The following is a 15,975-nucleotide window of genomic DNA, read 5'->3' on the forward strand; positions in this document are numbered from 1 at the left end:
TTCCCGTGGCTGGCCAACTTCCCACGGTCCCTCCCCACACTGGCCAGCCCTGAACGGGACTGGGCAAGATGGCCCCAATCGACCCTGATTGCTGGCCAGGCTGACGGACCCCACCTGTGCACGAATTTGTGCACAGGGCCTCTAGTATTTCCATAAAGCTGTTTTTTTTTTTAAAAAAAAAAAAAAAAAAAAGGAGGAGGAGCTGGTGGCTTACACATTTGCCTCTTTGTGAGGAGTATCCAGGCTTTTCCTTGGGCTCCTGAATTTACACTCTATATAGGAAGGCTTGTTTGGAAACCCATCCCGTGCAAGAACAGGGGAATTTTTTAGCATCACACACTTTATACAGGGCTTCACAATGTCCACAGTTTGCTCCATTTGTTTTTCCTCCACTTGGTAGAAGTCAGATGATTGAAAATTAGGAACCACAAGTAAGAACAGGGCTGGAGGTGCTCCTGTGGTTGCTAGAGGCCAGTAGTGAAGCAGCTCGGCTCCGCCCATCCCTGGAAGAGCTCCTCAGCACAGGAACTTACATAGTAGCTGAGAGTAAAATGGTCACATAAATTACTTCACCTGATCCTTAAAACAGCAGGTACTAGAGATCTGTGTTTTACAGTTGGGGAAACTGAGGCTAGCTTACTCAAGCTAATGAACTTGCCAAGAACCCACAATTAGGAAATGGTGGAGTCACTGTAGGGAATTAGACCAAGATCAAAGAGAGTGAGAAGACATAAACTTACCTCCAACAGGACAATTCCAACAGACAAAGCCACTCACTCAGAGGCCACCATTCAATGCCCATGGTCTTGGCCCCCATCTCCTTACACAGGCATTTGGTAGCTTTACCTTTTCTGGACGTTACCATTTCTCCTTGATTTTTTTTTTTTTTTCAGAGACATTTTCTTGTTTCTTGGCCTTTTTATTATCTGCATTCATCAGAAGAATATTCCACTGTCCTTTTTTGAAGAGTCTTCTCAAATCATTTTCTCATCTTCACCTTAGGGTCTGGCACAACCTAGTAAATTCCAGGGACCTCTTACTTAGCCTGCCTTTGCTTCTCGGACCTGACAAACATTTCTTCAGAATTACCAGCATATCATTAGATCTGTGATGTCTAGTCAGGGTATTATGTATCTTAGGGAGGGTCACTCCAACCCACATTTATTTATTTGTTATCTATCTGTCTATCTATCTATCTATCTATCTATCTATCTCCTCACTTGAGGATATTCTTCTCCATTGATCCTTACAGGGAGAGTAGGATGGAGGAAAGGGGGAGAGAGGGAGAGAGAGAGAGAGAGAGAGAGAGAGAGAGAGAGAGAGAGAGAGAGAGGAGAGAGATTGATGAGAGACACATGGACTGGTTGCCTCCCACACGTGCCCCAGCTGGGGCTAGGGATCCAACCTGCAACCGAGGTAAGCGCCCCTGACCTGAATCGAATTCAAGACCCTTTGGTCTGTAGTCCAACAGTCTAATCACTGAGTCAAACTGGCCAGAGCTCTACATATATTTTAAGGAATTACAGGGAGTGTGCTATTTTTTTTTTTTTGCTATTTTTTTTTTACAGACTAGATGTTACTGTTTAGTCAGTCTTAGCCTTTTTTAGTATCTCATTTCCCCTCCAATACACTGATATACACAAAGTTGTAAGGGTTTGCTGTGCACAATGCTTCTGATCAGCCTGTATTTTACCATTGCCTTTGCTACAGTAACAAAATCTATATAATAGAGATCCCTCCCCAGTAAAATCAGAGCTTGAGTCCAGCTCCTCTGACTTCTAGTCCAGGCTCACTTTACATTAATCCACACTGCATCTTTTTTAAAAAAATGTTTTTATTGATTTGAGAGAGAGAGGAAGGGAAAGGGAGACAAAGAAACATCAATGAGAGAAACATCAATCAGCTGCCTACTGCACGCCCCCTGCCAGGTATCAAGGTGAAACCTGAGTGTGCCCTGACTGGGAAGGAAACCAATAACCTCTCAGTGTACGGGATGACACTCAACCAACTGAGCCACACTGGCCAGGGCCACACTACATCTTATATAGATGATTGTGACATATTGTGTGTAAAATCTTGATGGAGCTTCACGGTTACAAGACAAATAAGTAGTTCTCATTAAGTTAGATAAACCACAGCTACATTTTTATTTTACTAGAGGCCCAATGCATGAAATTCTTGCAAGAGTAGGCCTTCCTTCCCCCGGCTGCTGGCACCGGCTTCCCTCTGGCATCCGGGACCCGGGCTTCCCTCTGGGAGGCGCCTGGGACCTGGGCTTCCCTTGCAGCCCCAGTGTTGCCCAGAAGGTCGTCCAGCCTAATTAGCATATTATGCTTTTATTATAGACTAGAGGCCCGGTGCACAAAAATCTGTGCACTCGGGGGGAAAAGGGGGGTCCCTCAGCCCGGCCTGTGCCCTCTTGCAGTCTGGGACCCCTCGGGAGATAACGGCCTGCTGGCTTAGGCCTGCTCCCGGGTGACAGAGGGCAGGCCCAATCCCTAGGTGCAGCCCCTGGTCGGGCTCAGAGCAGGGCCGATTGGGGAGTTGGGGCACCGCCCCCTGTCATGCACAGAGCAGGGCGGATTGGGAGGTTGCGATGCCACCCTCAGTCACGCTCAGGATAGGGCCGATTGGGGGGTTGGGGCACCACCCCCTGTCACACTCAAGGCAGGGTCAATGGGGATGTTGCCGTGCCGCCACCTGTCACACACAGAGCAGGGCCAATCAGGGGGTAGGGGCGCTGCCCCCTGTCACGCACAGCAGGGCCCATCAGGGGGGTTGGGGTTCCGTACCCTGTCACACACAGAGCAGGGCCCATCAGGGGGTTGGGGAGCTCCCCCCTGTCACGCACAGAGCAGGGGAATCGGGGTTGAGGAGCTCCCCCCTGTCACTCACAGAGTAGGGCCGATAGAGGAGTTGGGGCACCGCCCCCTGTCACACATAGAGCGGGGAGGATCAGGGGGTTGGGGCACCGCCACTGTCACACTCAGGGTAGGGCCGATGTGGAGGTTATGGCTCTACCCCATCACACACAGAGCAGGGCCCATAGGGTGGGGGTTGGGGCATGGCACTCTATCACCCACAGAGCAGGGCCAATCAGGGGGTTGGGGCGCCGCCACTCTCACACTCAGGGCAGGGCCCATAGGGAGGTTATGGCTCTACCCCGTCACACACAGAGCAGGGCCGATCAGGGGTTTGGGGCGCTGTCCCTTCACACACAGAGCAGGGCCGATCAGGGGGTTGGGGCGCCGCACCCTGTCACACACAGAGCCGCAGGGCAATCAGGGGGTTGGGGATCTCCCCCGTATCAGGCCCAGGGCAGGGCTGATCAGGGGGTTGGGGCGCCTTCCCCTGTCACGAACAGAGCAGGGCGGATAGGGAGGTTGTGGCCCTGCCCCCTGTCACACACAGAGCCGCAGGGCGATCAGGGGGTTTGGGTGCTTCCCCCTGTCACACTGATCCCGGTGCTGGGAGGCATATTACCCTTTTACTATATAGGATAGAGGCCTGGTACATGGGTGGGTGCCGGCTGGTTTGCCCTGAAGGATGTCCTGGATCAGGATGGGGGTCCCCAGTGGGGTGCCTGGCCAGTCTGGGTGAGGGGCTGAGGGCTGTTTCCAGGCTGGCGGGTGACTAAAGCTCCCAACCGCTCCTTTTTTTCTTTTTTTTTCTTTTTTATTCTGGGCCAGCTTTAGCTTTGAGGCTTGGCTCCAGCTCTTAGGCCTCCGCTGCTGAAAGCAGGTTTCTGGACTTTGTTTACCTTCTGTATTTGAAACAGTGTTGCGATCCTGCTGGCTGAAGCCCGGCGGACTAAAGCAGGTTTCTGGGGTTTTGTTTAGCTTCTACATTTGTAACAGTTGCTTGGAGTTGCAGCTCAGAGGCCTGCAGCGGCAGGCGGGGAACGTTGGAGTCCTCCATCAGTGAAGCAAGCAAGCCTCATGTTAGTTTCAAGCTGCCTGGCTGCTGGTCACCATCTTGGCTGGCAGTTAATTTGCATATTGCCCTGATTAGCCAATGGGAAGGGTAGCGGTTGTATGCTAATTACCATGTTACTCTTTTATTAGATAGGACTAGAGGCCCGGTGCACAAAAATTTGTGCACTCGGGGGTAAGGGGAGGTTCCTCAGCCCGGCCTGTGCCCTCTCGCAGTCTGGGACCCCTCGGGAGATAACGGCCTGCTGGCTTAGGCCTGCTCCCAGGTGACAGAGGGCAGGCCCAATTCCTAGGTACAGGCCCTGGTCGGGCTCAGAGCAGGGCCGATTGGGGAGTTGGGGCACCGCCCCCTGTCATTCACAGAGCAGGGCGGATTGGGAGGTTGCGATGCCACCCTCAGTCACGCTCAGGGTAGGGCCGATTGGGGGGTTGGGGCACCAACCCTATCACACTCAAGGCAGGGTCGATAGGGAGGTTGCGGTGCCACCCCCTGTCACACACAGAGCAGGGTCAATCAGGGGGTTTGGGAGCTCCCTCCTGTCACGCACAGAGCAGGGTCGATCAGGGGGTTGGGGAGCTCCCCCCGTCACACACAGAGCAGGGCCCATCAGGGGGTTGAGGAACTCCCCACTGTCACTCACAGAGTAGGGCCGATAGGGGAGTTGGCGCACCATCCCGTCACCCACAGAGCAGGGCCGATCAGGGGGTTGCGGTGCCTTCCCCTGTCAGGAACAGAGCAGGGCAGATAGGGAGGTTGTGGCCCCGCCCCGTCACACACAGAGCCGCAGGGCGATCAAAGGGTTTCGGCGCTGCCCCCGTCACGCTGATCCCGGTGCTGGGAGGCATATTAAGCTTTTACTATATAGAATAGAGGCCGGGTGCATGGGTGGTGGCTGGCTGGTTTGCCCTGAAGGGTGTCCTGGATCAGAGTGGGGGTCCCCACTGGGGTGCCTGGCCAGCCTGGATGAGGGGATAATGGATGTTTGCAGCTGGTCACACACCCTTCAGGGTGGGGGTCCCCACTGGGGTGCCTGGCCAGTCTGGGTGAGGTGCTGAGGGCTGTTTTCAGGCTGGGACTGAAGCTCCCAACTGCTCCTTTTTTTCTTTCTTTTTTTCTTTTATTCTGGGCCAGCTTTAGCTCTGAGGCTTGGCTCCAGCTCTGAGGCCTCAGCTGCTGAAAGAAGGTATCTGGTTTGTTTAGGTTCTATAATCGAAACTCTGTATCAACTCCAGCTCTGAGATCCCAGCCAGCTGAAAGCTGGTTTCTGGGGTTTTGTTTAGCTTCTATATTTGTTACAATGTTTCTTAAACTGCAAGCTCAGAGGCCGGCAAGGCAGGCGGGGAATGTTGCAGTCCTCCATCACTGAAGCAAGCAAGCCTCATGTTCAGTTTTAGCTGCCTGGCTGCCGGCCGCCATCTTGGCTGGCAGTTAATTTGCATATCGCCCTGATTAGCCAATGGGAAGGGTAGCGGTCGTACACCAATTACCATGTTTCTCTTTTATTAGATAGGATTACTAGAGGCCCAGTGCACGAATTTGTGCATAGGTGGGGTCCCTCAGCATGGCCTGTGGGGATTGGGCTGAAACCCACAGTCCAACACTGCCTGCTGCTCCCGCTCATCCCAGCCTCGCTGCATCTGCCGTGGGTGCAGTGGGCTCTCCTTCAGTCAGTCCTGATCAGGAGAGGCTCACGTTGCTACAGTGGAACTTGACAGCCATGAGCCCTGCGCCTGGTGCCCGTCCCCAGAAGGGTGGAGCAGGGACCGTTTCTTCCTTGTGGAGCATCTAGGGAGGGGAAGCAGCTGCGTTGCCCGAGGTCAACTTCCTGGATGCTTGGCAGCTCTGTCAGGATCATGCTGGTAGTGCTGGTCCATCAGTGCCTGGCCCGTTCTCTGGAGATTGGACTTTTAGGACTACTGAGGGAGCAAGTGGCTGCCATAGGGCTGGTGGGCCACCTTGACAGGTTGGTATTGTCAGCTGAGTGGCACTCCCGCTGTGGGAGCGCACTGACCACTAGAGGGCAGCTCCTGCATTGAGTGTCTGCCCCATGGTGGTCAGTGTGCTTCATAGCGACCAGTCAACCAGTCATTTGGTCACTTAGGCTTTTATACATATAGACTAGAGGCCTGGTGCACAAAAATTTGTGCACTCGGGAGGGGGGGGGGGTCCCTCAGCTTGGCCTGTACCCTCTAGCCGTCTAGGACCCCTCGGGGGATGAACACCTGCTGGCTTAGGCCCGCTCTCCGGGGGATTGGGCCTAAGCTGGCAATCAGACATCCCTCTGGCAGCACGGGAGCCCTCGGGGGATGTCCACTTGCCAGCGGGGAGCAGGCCTAAGCTGAAGTCAGATATCCTTAGCACTGCTGAGGAGGCGGCCTGGCTTGTGGCTGAGCAGACCTCTCCCTGTGGGAGCGCACTGACCACCAGGGGGGCAGCTCCTGCATTGAGCGTCTGCCCCCTGGTTGTCAGTGTGTGTCATAGTGACCAGTCATTCCCAGTCCTTCTGCTGTTATGGTCAATTTAAATATTACCCATTTATTATATAGGATAGAGGCCTGATGCATGAGTTGGGGCCAGCTGGTTTGCCCTGAAGGGTGTCCCAGGTCAGGGTGGGGGTCCCACTGGGGTGCCTGGCCAACCCGCTGGGCTTAGGGCTGTTTTCAGACTGGTCACACCCCCTTCAGGTGGAGGGTCCCTGCTGGAGTGCCTGGCCAGCCTGGGCGAGGGGCTGAGGGCCGTTTTCAGGCTGGCCACACACCCTTCAGGGAGGGGGGTCCTGCTGCAGTGCCTGGCCAGCCTGGGTGAGGGGATGATGGCTGTTTGCAGGCTGGCCAAGGTCCCCAGTGGGCACCCTCACCCAATGAAGATGTGGCCAGCTTGGGTGAGTGGCTGATGGCTGTTTGCAGGCTGGCCACAGCCCCTTCAGGGTGGGGGACCCCACTGGGGTGCCTGGCCAGCCGGGGTGAGGGGCTGATGGCTGTTTACAGGCTGGCAAAGCCCCCCAGCGGGTACCCTCACCCCATGAGGATGTGGCTATGCTGGGTGAGGGGCTGATAGCTGTTTGCAGGCTGGCCACAGCCACCATGCACCAAAGCTCCCAGTGGAGGCTGGCTGGAAGCAGGTATCTGGGATTTATATATCTTCTATAATTGAAACTTTGTTGCCTTGAGCAGAGCACATAGCCACTGGCAGGAAGCTTGGCTTCCTCCATGGCCGGGTCAACCAAGCCTCCTGCTTGCTCTAGCTCCATGGCTGCCGGCCGCCATCTTGATTGGGTCAATTTGCATATAGTCACTCTGATTGGCTGGTGGGCGTGGCTTGGGGCGTAGCAAAGGTACAGTCAATTAGCACCTTTGTCTTTTATTAGTGTAGACTAGAGGCTCGGTGCACAAAAATTTGTGCACTTGGGGGAAGGGCGGTCCCTAAGCCTGGCCTGTGCCCTCTCGCAGTCTGGGACCCCTCGGGAGATAACGACCTGCTGGCTTAGGCCTGCTCCTGGGTGGCAGAGGGCAGGCCCAATCCCTAGGTGCAGGCCCTGGTCGGGCTCAGAGCAGGGCCGACTGGGGATTTGGGGCGCTGCCCCCTGTCATGCATAGAGCAGGGCGGATCGGGAGGTTGCAATGCAACCCCCAGTCACGCTCAGGGTAGGGCCGATTGGGGGGTTGGGGCACTGCCCCGTCACACTCAAGGCAGGGTCAATGGGGAGGTTGCGGCGCCACCCCGTCACACACAGATCAGGGCCAATCCAGGGGTTGGGGCGCTGCCCCGTCACGCACAGAGCAGGGCCCATCGGGGGTTGAGGAGCTCCCCCCTGTCACTCATAGGGTAGGGCCGATAGGGGAGTTGGGGCACCGCCCCCTGTCACACACAGGGCAGGGCGGATCAGGGGGTTGGGACGCCACCACTCTCACACTCAGGGCAGGGCCGATGGAGAGGTTATGGCTCTACCCCATCACACACAAAGCAGGGCCCGTGGGGGTGGGGGGGTTGGGGTGCCGCACCCGTTCACACACAGAGCCACAGGGCGATCAGAGGTTGGGGAGCTCCCCCATATCAGGCACAGAGCAGGGCTGATCAGGAGGTTGGGGCGCCTTACCCTGTCAGGAACAGAGCAGGGCAGATAGGGAGGTTGTGGCCCCACCACCTGTCACACACAGAGCCACAGGATGATCAGGTTGTTTGGGCATTGCCCCTGTCACGCTGATCCCGGTGCCAGGAGGCCTCGCGGCTCCGCTGATCCTGGTGCTGGGAGGCATATTACCCTTTTAGGATAGAGGCCTGGTGCATGGGTGGGAGCTGGCTGGTTTGCCCTGAAGGGTGTCCTGGATCAGGGTGGGGGTCCCCACTGGGGTGCCTGGCCATCCTGGGTGAGGGGATGATGGCTGTTTGCAGCTGGTCACACACCATTCAGGGTGGGTGTCCCCACTGGGGTGCCTGGCCAGTCTGGATGAGGGGCTGAGGGCTGTTTTCAGGCTGGCGGGTAACGGAAGCTCCCAACTGCTCTTTTTTCTTTTTTTTCTTCTTTTTAATTCTGGGCCAGCTTTAGCTCTGAGGCTGCAGCTCTTAGGCCTCTGCTGCTGAAAGTAGGTAATTGAAACAATGTATAACTCCAGCTATGACTCCAGCTCTGAGATCCCAGCTCCCTGAAAGCTGGTTTCTGGGTTTTTTTAGCTTCTATATTTGTTAAAATGTTTCAAACTGCAGGCTCAGAAGCCTGCAAGGCAGGCGGGGAACGTTGGTTTCCTCCCGTCACTGAAGCAAGCAAGCCTCATTTTAGTTTCAAGCTGCCTGGCTGCCGGCCGCCATCTTGGCTGACAGTTAATTTGCAAATCTCCCTGATTAGCCAATGGGAAGGGTAGCGGTCATACACCAATTACCATGTTTCTCTTTTATTAGATTAGATTATATACCAGAAGCCCTGCTGCATGAAGATTCGTGCAATAGGCCTTCCTTCCCCTGGCTGCTGGCACCAGTTTTCCTCCGGCACCTGGGACCCAGGGCTTTGGTCTGGCCACAGCAGAGAAGCCAAGTCTATTTAATCTTCAGTCTTCACTCGGGCCGGAGCCTTCAGTATTCTGTGCCTGTGTATGCAAATTAACCGCCATTGGGTTAATTTGCATAGTTACTCTGGCTGGTGGACGTAGCGGAGTGACACCAATTTGCATGTTTCTTTTTTTAAAAAAAATATATTTTCATTTTTTACAGAGGAAGGGAGATAGTTAGAAACATCGATGAGAGAGAAGCATTGATCAGCTGCCTCTTGTAAACCCCCTACTGGGGATGTACCCGCAACCAAGGTACATGCCCTTGACCGGAATCGAACCCGGGGCCCTTGAGTCCACAGGCCGATGCTCTATCCACTGAGCCAAACTGGTTAGGGCCTTTTTAATATATTTTTATAGATTTCAGAGAAGAAGGGAGAGGGAGAGAAAGACAGAAACATCAATGATGAGAATCATTGATAGGCTGCCTCATGCACTGATGCTCTCTACTGGGGATCAAGCCCGCAACCCAGGCATGTGCCCTTGATTGGAATCGTACCTGGGACCCTTTAGTCCACAGGCCAATGCTCTATCCACTGAGCCAAACCAGCGAAGGCAACAGGTACATTTTTAAGAATGTCTTCTCACTTGCCTAATTCAGATATCTGCCTTAATGTTGGGTGTTTTTGTTTTGTTTTAATTACAGAGAGGAAGGGAGAGGGTGAGAGAGATAGAAATGTCAATGATGAGAGAGAATCGCTGGGGATTGAGCCTGCAACCTGGGCGTGTGCCCTGACCTAGAATTGAACTGTGACCTCCTGATTCCTAGGTCGATGCTCAACCACTGAGCAACGCTGGCTGGGCATATCTGCCCAAATTTTGAACAAGAGTTTTGTGTTATCAGAATGAATTTTCCAAGTAGAAATTGCTTCTAGTAGCATTTCCATTACATAGGAGTGGGCAAAAGTAAGTTTACAGTTGTTATACAAATAAATAATACGATAATTAATAAACAATACAAGAATAAACTGTTTTGAGTACTCACAACTGTAAAGGTACCTTGTCCACCCACGTATTATGTATATCATAAATGTATTTATAACCTGAGTGACTGACAGCTTTTCCTGATATCACATAGTTCTCTTTGCTCATCAGCTTAATCAGATTAAAAGACAGAGATCTTACACATGACTCCTTGTACACCTGGGTTTTTGGATCTGTAAATTTTTCCTTCCCAAACGCCTCCTTAGAAGTCTTAGGAGACAGCAAAGAACAGAAATTCTATGCCATTAGATTGTAGCCTGCAGATGGGCAAATGATGAAAGGTACTGTAGATGTATTTTTCCATTTAATCCTCCTAACAACTCTATACAAATAGATATTATATGACAAAAAGACACACTGCTAGTAAAGATCAGAGCTAGTGTTCAAACCCAGATTTGTCCAACCTAAAAACTCATGCCCTTCCCTCTCTACCATGATTTAAGAGACAGACACTTTGATGTAACAATATGACACAAACTGTAACATAACTTCTCATAAGACAAGTATAAATAAAATGTTGCCCAAAAGCCACAGTTTCTTTATGTAGTATAAGGAGAAAGGATCCTTGCCCTAGCTGGTTTGGCTCAGTGGATAGAGCATTGGCCTGAGAATTGAAGAGTCCCGGGGTCAAGGCTACATATCTCAGTTGCAGGCTCCTCCCTGGCTCTGGCCCTGGTTGGGGGTGTGTGCAGGAGGCAACCAATCGATGGGTTTCCCTCACATGGCTATTTCTCTGTATTTCCCCTTCTCTAAAAATCATTGGAAAAATATCTCGGGTGAGGACTTAAAAAGAGAGAGAGAAAGGATCTTTAATAGCTAGTAGAGCCCAGCAGATGTGGCTCAGTTGATTGAGCATCACTCCATGCACCAGGTCACCTGACAGGGCACATGCCCAGATTGTGGGCTGGAACCCTAGTAGGGGATTTGTGAGAGGTTGTTTCTCTCTGATTGACGTTTCTCTCTCTTCCTCTCTCTCTGTGAAATCAATAAAAACACATTTTTTAAAAAGCTATAGAAAGATTGGGGAAGACTTCAGGAGGAAATGGTGACTTAAAGAGGCCTTTAAGTATGAATAAAATGTCTAAAGGCCCAGAAAATAGAGCCATGAAGTAAATTCCCCATGCAGATTCACAGGGACTATACCTCCTACTCTCATACTCCTGAAAATTCCTCAGTACTTTAGAGCCCTGCTAATGCTCCAAACCCTACCCCAAACCAAACTTTCCTTTATAATATTTTCAGGACCCTAAATTACCATTGTTTAAAAATAGCCAACCCCTGGCCGGTTAGCAAAATGGTTAGAGTGTCGGCCTGAGCACCAAAGTGTCTCAGGTTTGATTCATGGTCAAGAGCACATACTTGGGTTGCAGGCTCGATCCACGGCCCTGGTTGGTGTGCATGAGGCAGGCAATCAATGTTTGTATTTCTCCCCTTTTCTTCCATTCTTTCTAAAAATTAATGAAAAATATTCTCGGGGGAGGATTAACAAAAATAAATAAAATGTCATGTTTTTTAAAAATATATTTTACTGATTTTTTACAGAGAGGAAGGGAGATAGTTAGAAACATTGATGAGACAGAAACATCAATTCAGCTGCCTCTTGCACAATCCCTACTGGGGATGTGCCCGCAACCAAGGTATATGCCCTTGACCGGAATCAAACCTGGGACCCTCAGTCCGGAGGCCGACGCTCTATCCACTAAGCCAAACCAGTTAGGGCAAAATGTCGTTTTAAAAAACATATATTTTTATTGATTTCAGAGAGGAAGAGAGAGAAACATTAATGATGATAGAGAATCATTGGCTGCCTCCTGCACACCCCTTACTGGGGACTAAGCCCACAACCTGGGCATGTGCCCTTGACTGGAATTGAACCTGGGACCTTTCAGTCCACAGGTCGATACTCTATCCATGGAGCCAAACCGGCTAAGGCAAAATGTCAAGTTTTAAAGAACTAAGCACTTGCTGCCAATTTGAGTAACAAGTTCTAATGTGCCTTATCCCACAACTGCTTCAAGCAGTTCTGAGTCCCCATAAAATGAGGTTTGACTAGACTTTTAAGGTACCTTCTAGTTCTAATATCTTATACCTCTACAAAGTCAGTAATTGTAAGTAGGATAATAAAAATTCCAACTCTCAAACCAGATACAGTAGCTCTGATCTCAAATGTAAAAATTTTAGTTCTGCTAGGATTAACCCCAAATACAAGCCACCTGTTTCTCCCTCTCTTTTGGGTTCCCCAGGACTATGGTTTTTCCCACCACAAGAGTGTTTCTTACCAAAGCCTTTCCAAAGAGAAATGCCAAGTCTGAATCAAAGAAGCTATCCAAAGAGGTCATAAGTGAAGACAAGAGCAAAACAGAAGCAATCTGGATGAATATCCAAGTAACTTTCCTAACAAAGATTTCATTTTGTAGATATCACCTCTTCTAATACTTCTATCCTTTCAAAATACCTCAAATTTACTTTTTATCTGTACAAGGGGGCTCTTAAATATTTTTAAATGAATATCAGAATTCTATCTATTTTCCTAAAATAGAGATCGTAGAAAAAAAATTTTCAGTAATGCAATCGGCCTGAAGGCAGGTGGCCAACAATACATTGGTCTAGAATATGATCTTATTTTTATGTAAAAGCATAATTAGTTTGATGAAATTTATATAATACACAGTATTTATTACAGAGGAAGTCTCTTTCTGTATCACCAATTTGGAGAGGCATATTACATTGCTAAAGTCCTACATACACAATGTATTTCATTTTCAAATTGTGAAGGGCTTCTGTGAATAGGTATGTATACTGAAAATAAAATTCTAAATTTCAAAAGTATCTTGTGTCAGAGCTAAACCTTACTACTTGCACAATATCAATTAATGTAATAAATTGTTATATAAACTTTTCAGCAATTATCAACCTCAGAGACAGTCTCATATTTCATAAGAACACTTTCTAGCAAAAACTCAGACAAGTTTTAATTTAAAGAATTTTTTGATTTTAGAGAAAGGGAGAGACACCTCTACTTGCTTCACTAATTTATGCATTCATTGGTTGATTCTTGTATGTGCCCCTAAACCCACAACTGTGTACAATCCTCTAATCAATTGACTACCTAGCCAGGGCAGAACTACTGCCTTTAAATATATATAATTTTTATAGGATTTCAGAGAGGAAGGGAGAAGAAAGAAACATCAATGATGAGAATCATTAATCGACTTCCTGACAGGGAATTGAACCATGACCTCCTGGTTCATAGGTTAACGCTCAACTACTGAGCCACACCGGCCCGGCAGAGCTACTGCTTTTTAAATTTGATCCTCATTAGGTTTTCTAAACCAATATGTAATACTTTAAATAGAAACTTACTTTTCATAAAAAGAACCGTATAAACTTCATATAAATTTCTAGGGACCAGGCAAAAGATTATGTGCTTAGTAATTATGAAATACTGGAGTTAAATACTTTTTTTGTCTCACCACTATTTGCTGACTGAAAATATAACCGAGATCATTGCTTTCTCAGTTTCCCAGCAGTTATCACAGCCAACAGAGGTGAACATACTATAACAAACAGTTATTGCCCACTATGTGCCAGGCACTTTAAACCAGAGGTAGAATAACCTCTTTCAAACCCCCAATGGGGGGGCTTGAAAGAGGCAGCTGATTGATGATTCCTCTTCCTCTCCCTCTCTAAACACACACACACAACCTAATCCAAAGCATTGAGTGCAAATATAGCCTGCCTGGTGTTGATAAGTGGTTAGAGCATCAGCCTGCACACCAAAGGGTCATGGAATTCCCAATCAAGGGCACGTATCTGGGTTGCAGGTTGGATCCCTACTCAACATCGGCATGAGGGAGGCACTGATGTCTCTCACACATTGATGTTCTTTTCTCTCCCCCTTGTGCCCTAATTAAAAATCAATTGAAAAAATATCCCCAAGTGAGGATTAAAAAGTGTGAATCCATGTCTGTAGCTGTGAAAAGCCTTGGCTTTTACTATTTTTATTAATTAGAAAGCGAAGTCACCAGCCAAGTGTGCTGGCAGGGAATAATGCAAGAGAACAGATTTGAAGAGGTGGAACAAATGAGTGGAAATGGACTATATTCCTAGGAAAACCTAGAGGCCCTGCACACAAAATTTCATGCATGGGTAAGGTCCCTAGGCCTGGCTTACATTCAGGGCCGATCTTCCGTGACTGCCAGCCCCATCTCCTGCCGCCAGTCACCCTGTGTGGGGTGACCAGGGCCCCACTTACACCCACCTTGGCCTGGAGCCGCCGTATGCTGCCACCTTCCTCCCACACCCAGTTGCCTATTCCCCATTGGGCAACCGGAGCCTTCCGGTCAGGGGGAGAAACTAAGGGGTTGGCTGGCAGGCACTCATTGGCAATCAAGGCCGGCAGGCTGGGGGCAGCTCCTGCATTGAGCGTCTGCCCCCGTTGGTCAGTGTGCATCATAGCTACCGGTCATTCCGCTGTCCGGTCGATTTGCATATTATGGTTTTATATATGTTGCAGCACCATGAACTCAACAAAGGTCGAAATGTACAGTAACACGTTATACCTTGATAATGATTATATATCATTAGAGATGCCAATTTGCAAGGTTGTAAGATTGCCTTCAGTATTATGCCACTACAAGCAATATTCAGGGAGAAAAAAACATTCATTCAAAAACTTATTTAGTACCTACAATGTAAGTAGTGTGCCAAAGACTTCAATGAGTCCTAGCTGATTTGGCTGTGGATAAAAAAGTCAGCCTGCGGATTGAAGGCTCTTGGCTTTGATTCTGGTCAAGGGCACATGCCTGGGCTGCGGGCTTGATTCCTAGTGTGGGGCGTGCAGGAGGCAGCCGATCCATGATTCTCTCATCAAGGATGTTTCTCTCTTTCTAAAATCAATTAAAAAAAAAAAAAAGGCGTCGGCAAGGACGTGCTTTGGCTCTCTGGGGAAAGATGGCGGAGCGCGGTTACAGCTTTTCGTTGACTTTCAGCCCATCTGGTAAACCTGTTCAGATTGAATATGCTTTGGCTGCTGTAGCTGGAGGAGCCCCTTCAGTGGGCATTAAAGCTGCAAATGGTGTATTAGCAACGGAGAAGAAACAGAAATCCATTCTGTATGATGAGCGAAGTGTACACAAAGTGGAGCCAATTACCAAACATATACGTTTGGTATATAGTGGCATGGGCCCAGATTACAGAGTGCTTGTACACAGAGCTCGAAAACTAGCTCAGCAATATTATCTTGTTTACCAAGAACCCATTCCCACAGCTCAGCTGGTACAGAGAGTAGCTTCTGTGATGCAAGGATATACCCAATCAGGTGGTGTTTGTCCACTTGGAGTTTCTTTACTAATTTGTGGTTGGAATGAGGGGCGACCATATTTATTTCAGTCAGATCCATCAGGAGCTTACTTTGCCTGGAAAGCCACAGCGATGGGAAAGAACTATGTGAATGGAAAAACTTTTCTTGAGAAAAGATATAATGAAGATCTAGAACTTGAAGATGCTATTCATACAGCCATATTAACCCTAAAGGAAAGCTTTGAAGGGCAGATGACAGAAGATAACATAGAAGTTGGAATCTGCAATGAAGCTGGATTTAGGAGGCTTACTCCAACTGAAGTTAAGGATTACTTGGCTGCCATAGCATAATGAAGTGACTGAAAATCTGGAATTGCAGATAATCTCTATACTTAAACATGTTTAAAGTATGTTTTGTTTTGCAAACTTTTGCATACTTATTTCTACATGATTTAATGGATCAGTGTTTTTAAAATGATACTTATAACTCATAATAAACTGTTAAATCCAACTTTCAGATTTTTAGGAGTTAGTAAAATTTTAAAAGTTAAAAAAAAAAAAAGGCGTCAATGAAGGGAACTTGCGGGAGTCAGATTAAGCAGATGGGTGAAAGATGTTATGAGGCCAAATCCTATCCTATATAAGAGAAATATGCAAATAGACCAAATGGAAGAACTGGTCGCTATGATACGCACTGACCACCAGGGGGCAGACG

At 49.0% G+C, this 15,975-nt stretch overlaps 1 protein-coding gene across 1 annotated transcript; it reads left to right on the top strand.

The window, feature by feature from the left end:
* Positions 1–14,912: 14,912 nt before the first annotated feature.
* Positions 14,913–15,720, top strand: LOC308532956 (proteasome subunit alpha type-2-like; the record flags this gene model as incomplete). Its single annotated transcript, XM_081110655.1, has 1 exon — positions 14,913–15,720. One exon carries the CDS (start codon positions 14,913–14,915, stop codon positions 15,609–15,611), a length of 699 nt encoding a protein of 232 aa, XP_080966781.1. The 3' UTR covers positions 15,612–15,720.
* Positions 15,721–15,975: the final 255 nt, after the last annotated feature.

Source organism: Myotis nattereri, assembly GCF_964212035.1.
Source record: "Myotis nattereri genome assembly, chromosome: 16".
NCBI classification, from domain to species: domain Eukaryota; kingdom Metazoa; phylum Chordata; class Mammalia; order Chiroptera; family Vespertilionidae; genus Myotis; species Myotis nattereri.